A 19,621-nucleotide genomic window follows, 5' to 3' on the forward strand; every position below is an offset into this window, starting at 1 on the left:
ACACACACACACACACACACACACACACACACACGTCGCTGCACCTGAACACAAAATGGTCAAATTTAGCACAATCAGGTTAATTTAAATATAATTGTTTTTATGTAAAATTATGATCCAAACAAAAAAAATGTCAGACGGCAGTGGCGTTTTAGGATCTTGAGGACATACAGTATAATGACAAATGGTAGCAGTTATCAAAAAGATGCAAATTGAAATGTCAAGACAGTTTGAACTTAATACTCAGCAGAGAGGTATAATTATTTTCCAGGACATACTGTATTTTATTTACTAAGAGTATTTTAAAGACCACATCTCAAATGTTGGATTGTTTTGTTGCGTGGTCAGTACAAGCTCATTCTCAGATTGATGCTACTAGTGTGTTTGCAGCTTTATCATCTTTTCTTCTCATCAAAACAACACTTGATGATTTACATATGGCTTTATGTGCAAAACCAATGGAAAATAATGCCATACATGCTCATATTTATATAATTCATGGGAGTTATCAGATTTACTTCAAAGCAACACTTGGTGGTCAGTTTTTTATATTTATCTAAAGCATTAAATATGTCTGTGGGTCTGTATATGTGACTAAAATAATTTGCAGATGGTGACACTGAGCATTTAGTTTTAACAGATTGATCTTTAGAGACTTCAAACATGGTGATGCACAAAGATAAAACACTTACTTTCACTGTGAATGAACATACAAGGTCTTTGTAGACGTTTTTGTATGCTAAAATTAGACTGAAATTTTTTGCTGGAAATCAAGATGAACCTCAAACTATTAGTGGAAAAATACAGACTTCCTCTTATAGAGGAGAACCAATACAGGAACCAGATAATAAAAGCTAAAAATGATGYGCTAAGAGATGGAAATGCACCACATACATTGGTATCCACCTAATCTGCACCGACTGTTTTCTCACCCCTTTTCATTCCTTAGAATATCAGATGGGTTCTTTATTATTGCAGTATACATACACAGCAAAAAGTAAGGTTTTAGTTTTTTTTCCTGTGTGACTAAAATATGGATTCAGAGTTTGTGGGACAAAATTTTCATTTATTGGCATAAGTCATCTAAAATATTATAATGCGACGGGCATCAAAATAGCACTCATCTGGACAAAATAAACAGATACATCAAAAGACATATGAAACTTCTTCTGTTTTTCTTCTAAACCCACATAGCAAGAAATKTATTGGAATTTTAAGCAGGGCACAAGTTTTCTAATATAGTCAGCTTTTTCAGTAATAAATCCTCGCTCCAGCCTTTTTTGGAGTTATTAGGTCTTGGTGGTCAGGTCTTCTCTCACTTCCTCTAGCAGGAAGCAGGATTTCCTCTTGCTCTCTGTCTACTGACTTGAATCTTTTCTGTAACTCAGCCTGTAGCCTATTAAACTTTTGAGAGTGGGTCTTGTCAAAAACCAGTTCGGTCAGCAAAATTTAGTAAATCTCTTCTGACTTTTTCCTTCACATTTTTTCTAAAATTCATGAAATAAAAATCTTTCTTGATAAAAATACATCTCCTCCCTGTATTTAGCTCACACCAGTGGGTGACTATGATTTTTTCCACCCTAAAATGATCACTTTAATAAACTAGTGTTTTTTTTTTCACTCTGGGATCATTTTCCTACCAAATACTGTAATCTGACTTATTTTCTTGTACGGTAGTAAAATTCTACTTTTCCTCTTCATTGAAAGTAGTGGAAGTTCTTGAAAGTCCCAGATATTTGACCAGCCTTAACTACCCATGTGACAGGATATTCAACACCGTGATTAAGAGGAGTGAAAAACTATGGCTCTGTCAGTGCTGCTTCCTGTCAAGCACCTTTGCACACACCAGATCTCTACTCTCATGACTGGAAACCTGTGACAGCTGTACCCACCACTGAACCCAAGCAGCATCCTAAGGATGTTACCCTGGTCAAAGCTTGCAGTGGGTCTTTGTCTCCTGCAAGTCCTCTGCATCACCGCTGATATAGGTAAGTTCCAGGTTCATTTCAAATTTYTGTGGTGGGCTTTAATAGGACTATTATTGATTTTTTTCTTCTTTCCTTCYCCAGACAGTGGCATTTTCCTTATTTTCAACCAGGACCACAGCAAGTGCATACAGGTAGAAAGCGCCACTTCAATAACCCTGGCTCGATGTGCTCCCCATGCCAAGGAGCAGCAGTTTCGATGGGCCTCTGAATCTCGCCTCCTTAGTTTGTCCCTCAAGTTGTGTCTGGGCGCCACGGAGATAAAAGACTGGGTGAAGGTGCTCCTCTTCGAATGCAATGAGAGCAGTATTCTTCAGCACTGGCAATGCAAGAATGAGACCCTCTTTGGCCTTAAAGACCAAGACCTGCACCTAAACTGGGGCAACTTCAAGGAGAGGAATGTAATGATCTACAAAGGCTCAGGTGTATGGAGTCGCTGGAAAATATATGGCACTCAGGGGGACCTTTGTTCGAAGGGATATCAAGGTAGGAATTTTGAGTCTGCTAACAACAAATCAATATTATCTGCAGTGGTGACAAAATTGGAAGTTTTAAAGGAGATACAGTATTTGGAAATGTTCAAATGTTAATATTGCTTTAAGATAAGAATCTGTTGTGTTTTAATTACTAAATATATGTAGAATACAGAATAAAGAATATTTAGCACAAATTAATATAAATTATTAGTACAAGTTAGTATAAATTACTAATTCATTCTCCATATAACTTACACAATACTTAGAATTAAATAAAAAAAATTTGTATTTGCTGTCAGACAATAGCAGGATTGTAAAAAGTTAGATTAAAAAATTTGAGAGGCATTCAGCCCTCAGGTCAACAAATAGAMAGTAGCAACTTCATCCTTCAATAGGTGATCTAGAATTTCTCAAAATAAACTCATTTGTTCAGTTATTGTCACTCTGTATTTCTGCCCAAACAAGATAAGTGCATCATCAATGAACTACTGTGCACTTTATATGGCATTTTGCTCAGTTGTTTACAAATGTACAAGGATTTTGGGGGGAATGGTCACTGGTGTGTTGTAACTTTGTGTCCATCTCTATTTTGTATGTTTATGTTGTGGAATGAATATACATCTTTATCACATTTCTTTAAATAATTCTCTAAGATTATGACTGGTTCCAGGCTGAAGATGTAGCATAAATAATAGTGTTTTCAATATTTTTTAGAAGTGCATGGACAAGTTAATAGTGTCATAAAGGTCAAGGTGAAGGAACCCAGGCACAAGAGATCAAAACGTTTCAAAAGTAAACGTGGTCTCTACACCTTCAGTCCATTAAATGTGAACACAGGGAAGTGAAATRTAAAATGAAACAAAACTCTRCAARAACTATAGGMAKTGAAAYGTTTGGTCTTCATATCCCATTAAATAGTAAGACAGCAGATCAAAACATCAGAACACAAAATGACGGTACTGTATTGAATGGTTCAATGTTCACAGATGTCAGGTACAAAAGGATTCACTAACTTCCAATCTAAACTATTGGACTTTAAGTCTCTTTAATTTCCTAATAAAGAAATAACTTTATAATACACGATAAACAAGATACTTTAACAGTTTATAGGCAAATGTACTTCCTGTGTTTTTGGTTAGCTGTTGTTGGGTTTAAACCTTACAGCTGTGTGTGTATACACGGTGTATTCTTTTTGTACTGAAAAATCCCTATGGAGGCACAGAATGAAACCCTCATCTTACATCACCTAAACTCTTTGTTGGTGATCATTTCTTGCCCAGTTAGAAATGACGTTAGGAACAAACGCTATGAGATAACCTATAACAGAACAATAAATACTAACATTTACAAAAATATCACCTCTGTCTCCTCAGAGATTTTCACACTAGGTGGCAATGCGTTCGGAGCACCTTGTCAGTTTCCATTTAAGTTCCACAACAAATGGTTTGCTGAATGCACAAAGGAAGGTCGCACAGATGGACGGCTGTGGTGTGCGACAACGAGAGATTATGACAAAGACAAGAAGTTTGGGTTTTGTACAACAGGAGGTATGTGTGAGGAATCCACTTGTTTAACCTCATGCAGGCCAGCTACACACCATCTTATAACTACAACTATTAACATTCATGCAGAGCTGCAATTTTTTGCACATTTTTGACTGTTTAAACAAGTCAGCCACACAAGTTCTTCAATTCTGTTTTTTAGTTTTAAAGTAGAGGCTAACAGGTCTGCTTTATTACCCCTTCTTTCTTTGTCCCTTCCCCTTTTCTCATAAGACCTTTCCTTCTTATGCTGCTCTTTACTCAGAGTAATGGAAAAAGTAAGAAAGTTCATTTAGCSAAAGTTTTCTGTGGAATAGACCTTCCTATAGATAAAGAAGTAAAATTAGTTTATCTGCCTGGAAAGGCTATACTTTCTTCTTGTCCTTATATGCCCTCAAGTAGGGTCAATRATACATTTATCAGATGCACATTTTTTCCGCAGTGTTTTTAACTTGCACACTTGTGTATTTTGTTTAATCTAGCAACATTTGGTTGGGACACTGACCCAGTCACAGGGGTGCAGTATCAAAGGAACACACAGGCAGCAATGACGTGGCATCAGGCCAGGATGAGTTGCCAGCAGCAGGGAGCTGACCTCCTCAGCATCGTAGAGCTACATGAACAATCCTACATTTCAGGTACAAAACTAACCTGCCTGCACCAAATATTGGTATTTATGGTGCTTCTGAACACTATGTGACCTTTACCTGATGTGTTGACACAGGGCTGATAAGTCATTTGGGAAATGCTCTGTGGATTGGGCTGAACAGTTTGGATTTTGAGAGCGGATGGCAGTGGAGCAATGGGAACCCATTCAGATATTTAAACTGGGCTCCTGGTTAGTGTTGAAATCATTTCATGATGCATTTAATTACAAGTGGAGAAAAGAAAGTAATGGTTTTCTGATTTAACGTAAATGAATCCAACAGGTCATCCGTCATCAGAGCCTGGACTCATGTGTGTGGCCTTAAATTCTGCAAAAGCATCAAAATGGGAAAGCAACACTTGCAACAAAAAACTTGGTTACATTTGTCGTAAAGGAAACTCAACCAGTTTGCCTCCACCACCAAGTAAACAGCTATTTATCTAAAGAAAAAACTGGTTTAATTTTAAAGTTTTACTATATATAATTCAAGCCTTTAGCTGCAGAGTTTATTTCCTTTTGTTTTTATCTACAGGTAAAGGGCCCAGCTTTTGCCCCAGTCATTGGGTTCCTTATGGAGGAAACTGTTACTACCTGCAGAGGAGTAAAATGATGTGGAAGGATGCTTTGGCTGAGTGCCGCAAGGAGGGAGCAGATTTGGCCAGCATACACAATATAGAGGAGCAAAGCTTCATCATTTCTCAGTCTGGATACAGTAAGTTCACATATTTACACAAAAAACATGCCACTGTTGATTATTATAATTATTTTAAATTTGAACAACGAAAGACAGTATCTTGGCTAAGCAAAAAAAAAAAAAAGGACAGGAACCCTACAATTGCAATCAACTATTTTACTTCTASAGAATCTTCTTTTTTATACCTCTTTAAACAGGTCAATATGTGTATTATGAATCTTTTTCTCAAAATTATGTCAAAGAAAGTTACTCTATAACAGGGCTGTCTTTTCCTTGTCCACAAATGCCACTATTCWGGATGTTTTAGATGTTTGCTTCAACACACCTAATTTGAATCAACAGGTGATTAACAGGCTTCTGTAAAACATGAAGTAGTAATTGAACCATTGAYTGAYTGATTGATGATGCCTTTATTATCATTGTACAGAGCACAATGAAATTACATTTAAGAACACCCATTCAAGAAGACAGGCACATTGAATTAGGTGTTGTAGAAATGAAACTGGTAAAACATGCAGGATAGCAGCCCCTGAAGACCAGGATCGAACACCACCTGCTCTAAAGGAAATAGTCTAAACTCTACCTGAAACACTTAGAATTAGCATCGTGTTTATAAATGCTGAACAGAACCTGCAAGGTTTTGTCTCTAACTGGCTATGATYAGAGCCAAATTATCTAACTATATCCACAACTCTTTTTCATTTTTATCTGCATATTTCACACCACAGCACATTCAGATGTGCTCTGGATTGGCCTGAATGACCAGAGGAACCAAATGCTGTTTGAATGGTCCGATCACTCTCCTGTCACGTTTACCCAGTGGCAGAGTGCTGAGCCTTCCCATGCTAACAACCACCAAGAGGACTGTGTCCTCATTCGGGGAAAGGTAACTATTAGCAATCTAGTTGAAGAGTACAACTTATTTTTGGTTACTAAAACTCTGCATCTCTCTCCTGCAGGATGGAAAGTGGGCAGATCACAGCTGTGAAAGGACATACGGGTATATCTGTAAGAAGAAAGGCTCTACAAAACCATCAGATGGAACCCAAGAGGTCGTCAACCCAGGATGCAAGCTAGTGAGTTTAGTGCTTTCCTGTTAACGCTGGATAACAAAACACAGCATCAGCTTTAGCACATCGGCCTGTTTGTTTTTCAGGGTTCTGTCAGATTTGGCTCATATTGCTATAACATTGGCACTGAAGCCAAAACCTTTGAAGAGGCAAAGCAAGATTGCTCAGGTGCTGGAGCTAACCTCCTGGATGTGGCTGATAGGTATTAATCAATAATTATCTCATCGTATGACTCAAGATTTTGAGTGTGACTAACTTTAGAAAAGTTTTATAGCTTCTTTTTCTGCAAAATGTAACACTTGATTTGTACTTAAAAATTCTAAAAAAACAACAACAACCACAACACAGCTGATCTGAAACAGTGTAAAATAACATAAATATTTTATTTCAGATATGAGAATGCTTTTCTCGTTAGTTTGGTGGGACTGAGACCAGAGAAGTATTTTTGGACAGGTTTTTCCAACRTGGAAGACATACATACTTTCAAATGGACAACACAAAGAAAGGTCTCCTTCACTCATTTCAATGTGGGCATGCCAGGTAGAGAAGATGTCCTTACTCCTAAATTGATTTGCAAATTGTAGAATATGTCTGTTTTTGACTGTAAGGTGTCATTGAGACTTAAAAGGAGCTCATTAATTAAATGCATTATGATTACTGATGCAAATTTATATTAAGTTTATGTGCCATTTATGTTTAAATTATATATTTTGGGAGTTTTAAAATTGTCTCTTAATTACATAAAATGTAACATTTCTTATACAACAGTTTCCTWAATTTGTTGGATTATTCATCCTCTTTATCCTGTTTGTGTTCAATAAAAGCCAGAAAACAGGGATGTGTTGCCATGACAACTGGGATTTTTGCTGGCCTGTGGGATGTGATCAGCTGCAGCAACAAGGAGAAGTATATCTGCAAGAAGCTGGCAGAGGGTGCCCTAATGTCCACGGTTCCACCAACCACCCCAGCTCTGAGCTGTGCATCTGGGTGGACACCCGTTGCCAAAAGAAATGTTTGCTACAAAGTATGAGAACAAAGTAAAGTCGCTTGTGAAATGATCACCGTTTTTAACTTTAAACTTTATATKTCTTTCACTTGAAGATTTACAAGAAAATGAAAGAACACAAAAAGAATTGGCAGGAAGCGCAGGACTTCTGCAAGGCCATGGGTGGAGACCTGATGAGCATACACAGTATGCAGGACCTTGCAAATTTGCAGTACGTTAACTCGTAGTAATATTCTGCATGTCAGAGCTCATACCAGACATTTCAAGAGATCATTCATAATCTTTTGGTTTCTGCTCTTTGTAAGGGTTTACGGCTCTGAAGCTTGGATAGGCCTCAGACTTAAGGGTACCAACCAAGGTTATGTTTGGAGTGACGACTCACCTGTATGTAGCATCTCAGTGCACTCACAAGGTCATTGGTTTCTTACCATTATAAACTCTGACCTAATTATGGTCTTTTCCAAAACTCTGACCTGTAGTTTGGCTTTGAGAATTGGGGCTTTGGAGAACCGAACAACCACAATGACAAYGAACACTGTGCAGAAATCCAGTTTTACTATGGACGGCATTGGAATGATCGGAATTGTGACACTTATAAYGACTGGATCTGCCAGATTCGCAAAGGTAATAGTTCACACTGAGAGTTGAGGATAGGCTTTTACCTTCGGCTTAGATTTGGTTTATGGATTGATTTGATTTTGATTTGATTTCTTGATTTAACAGGAAAAGATTACTAAAAATCAAGCCTGACTCAGAATAATTGCTGTTTTACAGCAGGTTCCTGTTCTGCAGCACATAAAACACAGAAATACAGCATCACAATCACATCATTATACACCACAGACACAAAGACAAACAAGCATACCAAATTTCAGGATGATGATTTTTATGTTTACAGGTGTGACTCCCAAACCAGAGCCTGCCTTGATTGTTGAAGGTATGTTTTAGCAGACCTTTTTTTACTTAATTAAACATTCTGTCAAAAACAATAATCCTATTTTACAAAAAAAGATTGAGGAAAATGTGAGTTTATCATTTCTGATATCCTCAATGCAGTATTCAACAGTATTATCATTGTCCTTCATTGTCCTTTGGACCTAACAGCTGAGACAAAMGATCATGCGATCCTCATTTCAGGGCTTCAGCAGAGGGTGGACATCACACCATCCAATGGTTCAGGTCCACCTCTCTGAAAATCATTTCTGTGTCAACATCAAGAATTGAGTTTCCACCTCTGTGGCTCTCTTTGCAGTACTACACAGTTCCATTYTTGGACCTCTTTCTTTTCTTTTTTATTTCCTTTATACCTGCTGCCACTAAGTGCTATTTTTTGTAGAAATGGCATTTCTTTTTTATTTAAGCAGAGGACTGTCTTAAGCACACTGGTTCCCAAGTCTGGGCCACATTTCACAAAGCAGGTTTAAAAAAGCCTCAATATTCCACAAAAAGCAAACTAGATACCGCATRGCGGTAACTTAATGAACCCCACACGCACAAATGCAATAAATGTCATGCTATAGATGCATCCCAAAGTTGTAGTGGTTTGGGTGGGGGTCTTTTTTTAGGTGGGGGGTTGACCTGATGGATAGCCCCTCATCAGAGCTAAACAACAAAAGAAATCTGAAGCTCCTATGTTTTATAGTTTTTGAGCTATAACCATTTTTGCATGTGCTGACACCCCTTTTTCAGATAAATTGTGGGTCCGGGGGGGGGGGGGCACTGATTGGTGGGCCTGATAGATAGAGCTTTATCAGAGCTAAACAACAAAAGAAATCTGAAGATTCCATGTTGAACAGTTTCTGAGTTATATAGACACCCCCTCTTTGAAAGGAGMCCCATCCTCAAATATGGGGTCTATCGTAAAACCGTTGGCTGGCGCAGTGTARGTCAGACTCATCTACAGTCCTTCCAAATTTCATGTTGATCGGTGCAGCCGTTTTTGGGCTACGGTTGACCAAAGATCACTGAACAAATAAATAAATAAGTAAATAAATAAAATTAAAAATAAACAGTAGGAAAACAATATGACTCCCGCTTATGCTTCGYGTGCAGGGGTCATAATAAGCAACAAACTTCCTTGGTGCAACAAAAGTGTCACCTTTTTTTCTATTTTTTTAAGCATAGTGTGTTTTGCACTCCAGATCCTAAATACTTGTCAGTGTTGAGCAAACTGTATGTTAAATAGAAATAGTAAACAGCTTGTTAGCATGCTGATTTGACTCAAAATGCTGCTATGAGCACACATACAGAACTAGACAGCTGGCTGCGAACTCCTGACATCTGTTTGTTCTCCTCACAGAGTTCAACACCACAGAAGATGGATGGCTCATATACAATGACAGTCATTACTACATCAACAATGACAACTTGGCRATGGAAGCTGCCAGAGCCTACTGCAAGAAAAACTTTGGTGAACTTGTTGTCATCACAGGGGAGAGTGAGAGGAAATTCCTCTGGAAGCAAGTGAGAAATCAGTTTTATAACCAAACACGGGAGGTCAAAATGACCACAATGTTGCATATTTCTTTAGATACCAAAGTCTGCTGCTACAAACAGTAAACATTATCTTTTGATAAAACCTCTCATCTCTTCATGTTGAAACAGATTGCAAAAAAATCTGAATCCCAGTACTACATTGGCATGATAGTAAATTTGGACAAATCTTTCAGGTAAATTAATGCAAAACACTCAGAATGCTGGTTATATACTTTGTGAATGCTAACATTTTAGATACATTCACCTCACTTTTTTTTAGCTGGTTGGATGGGACACCTGTAACTTACACTGCATGGGAAAATAATGAACCCAATTTTGCAAACAATGATGAAAACTGTGTGACAATCTACAAGAGCATGGGTAAGTCTTTGGAAATATTTTATGATATGTTGGTATGGTATGCAACTAAGTTTCCCCTTGCCACTTCTCTCTATAAATTCTTTATATTATTTAGGGTACTGGAATGACATTAATTGTGGTCTTGAGCTTCCCTCCATTTGCAAAAGAAGCAGCAGTTTTGTCAATACAACAATGGCACCAACTCCAATTCCTAAAGGAGGATGTGCGCCTGAGTGGCTTRCCTTCCAAGGAAAGGTAATTAAAGACCAACACTAATGTGCATATTTAGAATAAATCTTCATGCACCCAAACCTTTACGTATAATTACTGGAAACGTACTGATTTACTTTTGTGGATTTAAATCAAACATTTAAACATCTGCTTTCTTCAGGTTGTTATTGCAACACAACTTTTACTTCTGAATGTTTGCATTATACAAAAAGGTCTAAGAGGAGAACATGCTGAGCTAGCAGACTGTTCAATCAGTAGCATGCAGGCTGTGTCTTGCAGTAGGTTCACATGACAAAATTAACTCATTTTCAAAAATTAAAAAATTTATATTAAAGTAAAACAAATACATACATATGTGTAAAAATATTACACTACTGGACCTTAACCAATACAATTAATTTTGGCAGTAAACTCCTAMAATAAAGTCAGCATTATAACCAAAAAAACCACCAAAGAACCTAAATCAGTGACTTCAGCCAGATATAATCTAATGACATTATAATAAAAGAAGACTAGCCTGATGTAGTATCACATCAGTCCCAACTCTAATACTTATTTAGCAAAGGTTGCTAAGATTTTCTGACTGCATTTCTGAAGACACTGGAAACTGATACAGCAAATTTGTCTTGCCAATACAGTGCTACAAATTGTTTACAAGCAACAAAAGCTGGGAKGATGCCAGAACATACTGCCAACAAGAGGGAGGCAATCTAGTGTCCATAGTCAATGAGAAGGAGCAAGGTCAGTCATGCTAGCAGTGGTACTCCATATTACTAATAATAAATGTTGTGCATTATTATGATCTCTGTTTGTCTGCACACGGTTTAAATTTCACAAGTTCAGAAGTCATGTTTCTTCTTTTCTAGCCTTCCTAACAACACAGATGTTACACCACAGTGATGATCTGTGGATTGGAATGAATGATGTCAACTGGGAGATGCATTTTGTGTGGACAGATGGCAAAGGCATTCCATACACCAACTGGGCTAAAGGACACCCTTCAACAACGCCTGATGGGCGTTATTTTAATGAGGTTTCCTTTACTGTATTCTTTTTTACACATTTATGCCTCAAACAAGCTTAAAACAACTAACTTACTGAAGCAACTTATCTGTAAATGCTGAATTAAAACCCACTGATGAAACTGAAAACTAATATACCTTGTTCTTCCTGACAGATGTTTGATTGTGTGATCATGGTAGGCAGTGCCAGAAAGATGACAGGACAGTGGAAGGTGGAGGACTGTGGTGTTAAACGTGGCTTCATCTGTAAGAAAAATGTTGGTGAGTAACATAATTRTTTTTATTTTTTATTTATTTACTGTTATTTAACCAGGCAAGTCCCGTTGAGATCTCAGATCTCTTTTCAAGAGAGGCCTGGGCCTGAAGGTACATGTTTTTGGGRTTTGGGGAAACCAGAGAACCCAGAGAAAAACCCACGCAAGAACRAGGAGAACGTGCAAACTCCGCACAGGTCCGAACCGGGGATCAAACCCAGGACCTTCTTGCTGTGAGGCGTCGGTGCTAACCACTGAGCAGTTGTGCTGCCAAAGTGTAATCAAGGTCAAAGAAACATCAAGTGCAAGCCAAGGCAAAACATTACCAATCACCATTTAGGCAGTCACTTTAAAAGAAAAGAAAAAATAAGGGACAAAACCATTTCATTCAAGAGTTTAGCATTCTGGGATTTTCCATAATTTCATGAATGACCAGTTACAACTAAAGCAATGCAAGTAACCAAACAGCCCTTTTTCATATTAGCCTGAAAATAAAAATTTAGAATCCAAAACCAAAACAAATGACTTACGGAAATAAATTATAATCTGTATAAAAAAGTCACCATTAAACAAATAAATTTGCAAAAAGAGAGCACTTACAAACTTTAAAGACCTGTTGCAGAAGGTAACTCAGTATGGAATGTGTACAAACAGCTGGCTGTTTCCAGGCCTTTGCGATGAAAATCAGGATGCTAGTGCAAACAAAACAGAAAGATTGTAAATTAGGAACTTTAAAAATGGAAAGTGTATTAGAGAAAAAGTAAAAGACAAAARAGCATTGGTGAAAAAAAAATACAGAAATAAATGTCTTTAAAGTAAAAAAAGTCTTTATATGTCAATGTTTGTGACTGAACCTTAAGAAAATCAGCTGAAAAAGAGTTTTTATACAGAAAAGTTAAACTTAAACTATCAGTAACATCTAAACAAAAAATAACAAGCACTTGTGTGAGGGTGGACTGGTGCTGGGAGGGCAATGGAAGGATAAATAGCACCTTAACCAAAGAGTCATCAGTAAAACCATCTGTTATTGGCCAGGAAAAACTAAACAACCTTGTCAAGCAATAACGTGTGTCTTTTTTATTCAGACCCCCAGATTGTCGTTCCGCCCACTACRGTCTCACCAAAGACCTTTTACAAGATTGGCAATGACTCCTACAAATTGGTGACCCAGAAGATGAGGTGGGATGAGGCTCGGAGACAGTGTCAGGCAGATGATGCAGATCTGGCCAGTATCCTAAACCCTGTAATCCAGGCATACATCACCATGCAGATTTTCAAGCACAAAGAGCCTATTTGGATTGGCCTCAACAGCAATGTGGTAATGGTCCACCTGTTTTTGAATAATGCACTTTCAAGCAGAACAGAATTTATTTTATGTTCGTTAAAACATTTTCTTTTTTTTAGACGGGGGGTCGCTACAAGTGGGTTGACAACTGGTTTCTTTCCTACACCAAATGGGGCAACAATGAGCCTAAAAGCAACTATGGCTGTGTGTATATAGATGTGGACAACACATGGAAGACAGCACCATGCACCAATACCTTCTATTCCATTTGCAAAAGGTCTTCAGGTTAGGTTTGGTTTCTTGCACTTTTCTTTAAGAAGCACTCACAGTTGACTACCAGTTTTTTAACACTAAAGTGTAATCTGTTACTTTTTCTTTCATCCCAGAGGTAGCTCCTACTGAGCCACCCCAGCTACCTGGCAACTGTCCAGAGTCAAAGAAACAAAGACCATGGATACCTTTCAGAGGCCATTGTTATTCTTTCTTAAGCTCAATGTCAGACAACTGGGCCCACGCCTCAGTTGAGTGTCTGAAAATGGGTAAGTGATGGAAGAATTGTTCTCATTTTTGTTGCATTTTTATGTCTTTATGCACAAACTAAAACTTTATGTCACTGGGATTGTCAGGTGCATCTTTAGTGAGCATTCAAGACCCTGTTGAAGAGAGGTTTATACAACAGAATATTGAACTTCTGCAGGATGGTGCAAAAACTTTCTGGATTGGTCTTTACAAGTCTCATGACGGTAGGAACAATGACGTTTAATTCATATTAAAAGTCTAACTACATACAGTAATCTGAAATAATGACAGACCTGAGAACAGCTGGCTGGTCATTTATATCATTCTGAAATAGGCATTTTGTCAAATTTATTTTTAAAAATATATTATGAAGTTTACAGGTATTAACAATCCAAGAGACAGCATCACAAACATACACAAGAACATTTTTAATACGATTCTGGAAAGAATGTAAATTACTTTAAAATCTATCCTAATGAGGAAGTCTGAATCAGGCATTTAATAAAAGGTGGACAAGTCAGATTATACTTCTGTTATGTTTTTATTACTGTGCATGCATTCGGAAACAGATTTCCACAAATGACCAAAAATTCCTGGAAATAGGAAAGCAGAAACATCAGTCTGACGATCTAAACAAAACCCTGAGCATCCCTATCACCGTACACAAAAAAACAGATGTAGTGGATTTAATTAAAAACACACATTTATTTTACAGTTACCTTTATTCAACTGAGTGAAACCAGTTGAAATCCAATATATCTATTGAAGAATAAAGATTTTCTTAAAACATTTACTTTTTTATGAGCAAAGGTTTAAAAGATATCTTCTAGCGGGTTCACTAAGTTAATGTGTCTGATTTTGCAGATCAGTGGATGTGGATTGATAACAGTGTCGTGGATTATATCAACTGGAAAGCAGGAATACCAAAGTTAGATTCATGTGTAAACATCCATTCTGACAGCGGGCAATGGAGTACAAATAGCTGCAGCAGATATAGATCCTACATTTGCAAAACACCTAAAAGTAAGTAATTTTTTTATTGTATTTCTATTTCAGCAGTCATGTACTCACACTGAGTGTTTGCTTTTTTAAAGTTATACAACCCACAGAAAAGATTCCATCTGCAGGTAAGTCAACAAAAATTATTTATAATTCAAGTGCATTACATTTTATGCTAAATATCCTTAACTGTTTAAACTTCTCTATGTTTCTCCTTTTAGCTCCTGTCATTCAAAAAGCTTCGCATGGATCTGCTGGCATCACTGTATCTGTGGTGCTGATCATAATTGCCATTGYTGGACTTGGTGCCTTTCTGCTTTTCCGCAAGCGAATAAAAATACCCACTTCTGTTCTTGGAGACTGCACCTTTGACAATAAATTATACTTCAATCCCACCCGAGCACCTGTGGACACTACAGGCCTGGTGGAAAATATAGAGCAGAATGAGCAAGCATAGWAAGATGTGTGATGTGAGGTAATCAGCACTTAAAAACAACTGATCTCAGAGAAATTCTCCAGTAGTTTCATCATTTTTCAGAAGCATAATTTGACATCGCACTTAGTAAAATATGCACAAAAAATGTGATAATGTGATTTGTGAAATCTGTAGAAATCCTTTTTTTTTTTGTTTTCTAATCAGTTTGACCAAAAATATTTGCTCGTGATGATCGAAATAAAGAAATGTGAAAAGGTTTTTCAATGCAAGCTTACGGATCTACCTTTTCAATGAACTGTTTATGAGCCTCTTTCTCATATTGTATATAGATACTAAATAAATAAAAATAAATTAAGCAGAGTTCTGTTGGTTGTTTATGATTTTAAGCATTATTTTCCATGTTTATGTTCTATGGAGACTTTGTCTAATCTAGTGGTTCCTAACCTATTTTCCTCAACCCCCCCCCCCCCTTTTTTTTTTTACTTCCAAGCCAAGCTGCTGAATAAAATAAAAGGAAAATAAATGACTGCTTGTCCTGTACTTATACACAATAAACACATTTWGCCTTTTTCAGCCTCTACACAAACTGTCAACAAATTAAAGACTGTTGCCAAACTTCTGCATTTTAACAAAAGGTTACTATGCCAATCACTGATACAGTAATCACGGTGCTTCAAGGCTGTTGCAGCTAATCCTTAGGAGCTTACACAACTCTTTGTTGTTTTTCCTCACAAGAGGGGTTTTATTACCAGCACCAATGTTCTGGAATTCTTATCAAAAAGTTCAGTTCCTCCTATCAAGTGAACCTTCAGCTACAGAAGAAAACAAACTTAGTTCCAACAGAGAGAGATCTGGTAAGCTTTCTCAGCTATTTTAAACCTGGTGATACTCCAGAATAATATTTTAATAATTTTTTTTGTTGCTGCTGGGCTGATTCAACCTGCGAGGTATCCCATGAGGTAAGCTCAGTCTGTTTGATCCTTGATGAGTCAGAACGTGAAAAAATAAAAGGCCTTGAGAATGGAGCCATGTCACATTTATTCTCTCAAACAAGCTCTTATTTGAAGCTGATTGAYGCAAATTTAGCACAATTTTATTACTGCTAATGGTTTAAAAAACAAGAAATTATTGTCGTATATACACAAAATAATGGTAAGAGGTTGGATGGAGCAAAAATTTCAATAAACGTACTGAGCACAAGGTACAGCAAAACAATAGGTACAAAAATCTAAATATTACCAAAATATATTTTAAAAGCGCAAAACATGAAATAACAATAGGAGAGGGTCCAGGACACAATGGGCAAGAAGAACAGGGTTGAACAGATGCACACATTTACTAAATATTACAACAGGCCAAAGAAACAATACGAAACCTACAGCTACTCATCTAATTTCTTTACCCGCTTCTCCTTTCCAGGTCGCAGGGAGCTGGTGCCCATCTCCAGCTGTCACTGTGTGAGAGGAAAGTTGCAACCTAAACATGTCGCAAGTCTAATCACAGGATCAGACTACAGCAATTTAAAAAATAATTTTTCAACGAAAGAGAATACAAGCACTTCCATAAAAAGTTTGCCTATAACTTCAGAAGGGCAGCGTTCACTTTACTGTGCATAAATAAGAGCATCTCCCAATCTCGTTTCTTTCAATACTAATTGTCTCTGCAGTCCCCCACCCACCTTCATGCCCCCAAATTTTTGCTCTGTACTCTCTCACTTGCCTGCACTAATCCTTTTGTTGTGCACTGAGGGGCCCAGGCTTCGACTGACTATTAGGAACTGTAAGCTCTGGTTCTGTGGAGGGTTGCCTGCTGAGTCCTCTTGTTCTCCACCAGATCTGGCATACTAATATCACTGCCTCCTTCAGCAATATACCTGCCCTTCGTTTTTTAGAAAYTTTCTTTATCTYATGTTTGMTAACTTTTTGATTTTGTTTGTTGATGTTTTCTGACCGTCACTTCTGTGTTTCAGTTCCCTAGCCGGTCCTGGGAGATTGAGAGAGTCTGACAGCGCTGATAAGAACATGCACTTTAGGAGCACTGCTCCATGTTTGGTGCTGCTGCATCTTTTTGTGCTGGGGCGAGTGCTAGAAAGCAAAGCGCAGGACCAGGACTACCTCCAGGAGGCTCTCAGAACATTGGATCTACCTTTAGGGAGTGATGACAAGCCTCGGCTCCAGAAGAACCGAACCAGTGACCTGATTGCCAAACTGCTCCGAGATGTGCATTGTGGAGAGAGGACTGGCATGAYGCAGAGCATGTGTGAGAAAGTAAGGCCTATACCATTCATAATCTAATCATGGATCAACCAGTGAAAAAAAATTGGAGAAACAGCATGGTTTTAATCTTATATTCCGGTAAACTACTTCTAAAKGGCTGAATGTGCAGACTTAAGCACTTGATCTCTATTCATGCTGACTGGTATTAGACATGACTTGGTTTGGCAAACTAAACATTGACTGGATTTATCGAAACTGCCTGCTTGATTAGGTTGGCTGTAAATAGGATTGTGTGTGTCAAGCCTTGAAATTAAGATTGATAAATTATTAGAGCAAMTTCTTACATAGTTTTCCCTACCCTCTAAGCTTTTAAAATGTTAGTAGGTCTAACTGGACTTGGTTATTAAACTCACAACACAACAGAAGCCTTTTCCCCCTCAATCCCAAGAAGCACATGCCAATGACTGCAGGCTCAAAATAAGCTGTTTTTTTTTTTTTTGTCAAGGTGACCTATTTTCAGTACATCCTGATTAAATTTAATTTACAGCTTTATTTTAATAAAATCTGTATTGTATAATTTCTGTTTTCTTCTGTCTACAGTGCCTGACACAAGACATTGTCCTCTCTGTGCTTGAGGATGATGATCGGATTTTTCTCAACGAGCAAGACTATCAGCAAATCTCAACCGTTCTGTTGTACTACATAATTAATTTGGAAGATCTGTGTGTTGCAAACATCACCTCCCTTTTACCCSTTTCCTCCCCATCTGAGAACTTCAAGTTCTACCTTCTGGGTCTAACCAATCTGCATCCAGCTGAGGACAATCGCTTCCTGTCATACAACGAGACACAAAGTATTCTGCGACTCATTAACCAGCACTACCGCCCCTCAAACCAGGCCGTTTTTGATTTGCCAGTAAGGAAGTGTTTTCAGACAGATGCATCCTATCCAAACAGGTGCAGATGCATTAATGAACATTTCGTTCTTTGCTTCCACAGTGTATTGACTCAGCTCACCTTTTAGAAGAAGTTGATGTAGAGGGAAATCCAGGTGTTGGGATAACTACGGTGCCCAGATTGGCAGCAACCATAATCAACTATATCCTGCTGGGATCCTGTTTTTCACAGAGGAACCTCCCATCTCCTGCCTTTTTTACAGAATATATTTTTCAGTCTCTAAATTCTACAAACAACCTTGAAATTATTGGTAAGTTAAAAAAAACTTCTGTACGTTTTTCCCCTAAAAACTGACRCTACTTTTGACTTCTTTTTCTGTTGAGATTTGGAGAAGCTGCTTCGTCAGTTAGGAGTAGGACATGAAGGAGGAATGCAGAACAGGAAGACGAGGAGCATTAGAGGAAGCACACAGTCTGTGAAGTCACTGGAAAACTGCAACCATAAAACTGAGAGAGGATGGGAACAGGTGAGGCTGAGATGCACATTTACAGGTTTCAAACTGCATGCAGGTAATTTGAGTTAATTTATTGACATGTTGCTCATCTTCACATGTGGGCACATTTTCCCCTTTGAACCCAATCAGGTATGTTTTTCAGCCAATCAGCTGGTGGATATTTTTGCTCTGGACCCTCATTTGCCCATTTCCAAGAAGCACTTCAGGCAAATCTGCCCTGCCATTATTCAACAGCTGCTATGCAATGCCTGTGGATCATTAGAACAAAAAACAGGAGGGTCTTTACCAACTGCTATGGAGAGTAAGACAATCATCGAATTGTTCATCAATGAAAACGTAGAGCGAAAAGTTAAATTCTTGACACAGTTTTTAATGTATAGGGGAGAAATGGGTCATTTGTTACAATGTAGTACTGAATCTAAAGATCTGACAAGTAACATCCCTGTCCTTAAAATATATGTTTTGGTTTACGCTAGCGGGGATTTGTTACCGGTTACTTTTAACAGAAAGTATAAAGATTCCTTCTTCCTGCAGAGTTCRGCTACAGCACAGCTGCTGTCCTGGTCATCACAGTGAGCTCCATGCTGGGTATTTGTCTGGTGTTTTTTAACTCCTRTCAGGAGACCTACACACTCATCCTGCAGCTGTTTGTGGGCCTGGCTGTGGGAACACTGTCAGGAGATGCTCTCCTGCACCTCATACCACAGGTACAAAACTGCACTAAAACTAAACAAACGTGCATTTTGAAGTGACGTGTGGATGTAAATGTGTTCTGTTTTCATGTCCTGAGCAGATCCTTGGTCTTCATGATGCAACTCACAGTCATGATGATGAAATCTATGTTGAAGACAAGGAGCATCTGTGGAAGATTCTGTGCCTGATTGCTGGGATTTACGGATTCTTTCTTCTTGAAAAAATATTTTCATATGCAGTTCCTTCCCATAGCCATGTAAGACCTTCTTTTATTTATATATATATATAACCTTGACTATATAT

The 19,621-nt window shown here is 37.9% G+C and overlaps 2 protein-coding genes and 1 long non-coding RNA gene across 3 annotated transcripts in view; 2 read left to right on the forward strand and 1 right to left on the reverse strand.

Moving 5' to 3' along the window:
• Nucleotides 1-1,853: 1,853 nt before the first annotated feature.
• On the forward strand, nt 1,854-15,359 carry mrc1a (mannose receptor, C type 1a). The gene is made up of 30 exons (XM_014013303.1): nt 1,854-1,988; nt 2,070-2,471; nt 3,835-4,008; nt 4,485-4,640; nt 4,727-4,840; nt 4,932-5,072; nt 5,181-5,360; nt 6,071-6,228; nt 6,302-6,418; nt 6,499-6,614; nt 6,804-6,952; nt 7,237-7,436; nt 7,514-7,629; nt 7,724-7,802; nt 7,898-8,042; nt 8,317-8,355; nt 9,718-9,881; nt 10,023-10,087; nt 10,174-10,274; nt 10,369-10,508; nt 11,123-11,225; nt 11,351-11,517; nt 11,662-11,767; nt 12,846-13,078; nt 13,165-13,330; nt 13,432-13,584; nt 13,672-13,788; nt 14,429-14,587; nt 14,659-14,691; nt 14,785-15,359. The coding sequence occupies exons 1-30, from the start codon at nt 1,919-1,921 to the stop codon at nt 15,018-15,020; spliced, it is 4,299 nt and encodes a 1,432-aa protein (XP_013868757.1). The 5' UTR covers nt 1,854-1,918; the 3' UTR covers nt 15,021-15,359.
• Nucleotides 11,672-19,621, reverse strand: part of LOC106520971 (uncharacterized) — a 17,104-nt gene continuing 9,154 nt past the window's right edge. Inside the window, exons 4-5 of the long non-coding RNA XR_001310607.1 lie at nt 12,361-12,452; nt 11,672-11,750 (exon numbers count right to left, since the gene is read on the reverse strand). This is a non-coding gene — a long non-coding RNA (uncharacterized LOC106520971). The remainder of the gene's footprint in view (nt 11,751-12,360; nt 12,453-19,621) is intronic.
• LOC106520968 (zinc transporter ZIP12) overlaps nt 16,701-19,621 on the forward strand; it is a 7,189-nt gene continuing 4,268 nt past the window's right edge. The window contains exons 1-7 of the mRNA XM_014013315.1: nt 16,701-17,266; nt 17,816-18,130; nt 18,214-18,421; nt 18,495-18,637; nt 18,755-18,926; nt 19,160-19,332; nt 19,419-19,574. Coding sequence (XP_013868769.1) covers nt 17,021-17,266; nt 17,816-18,130; nt 18,214-18,421; nt 18,495-18,637; nt 18,755-18,926; nt 19,160-19,332; nt 19,419-19,574 — 1,413 coding nt within the window. The 5' untranslated portion in view covers nt 16,701-17,020. The remainder of the gene's footprint in view (nt 17,267-17,815; nt 18,131-18,213; nt 18,422-18,494; nt 18,638-18,754; nt 18,927-19,159; nt 19,333-19,418; nt 19,575-19,621) is intronic.

This window comes from Austrofundulus limnaeus, unplaced genomic scaffold (genome assembly GCF_001266775.1).
Source record: "Austrofundulus limnaeus strain Quisiro unplaced genomic scaffold, Austrofundulus_limnaeus-1.0 Scaffold100, whole genome shotgun sequence".
NCBI lineage: Eukaryota > Metazoa > Chordata > Actinopteri > Cyprinodontiformes > Rivulidae > Austrofundulus > Austrofundulus limnaeus.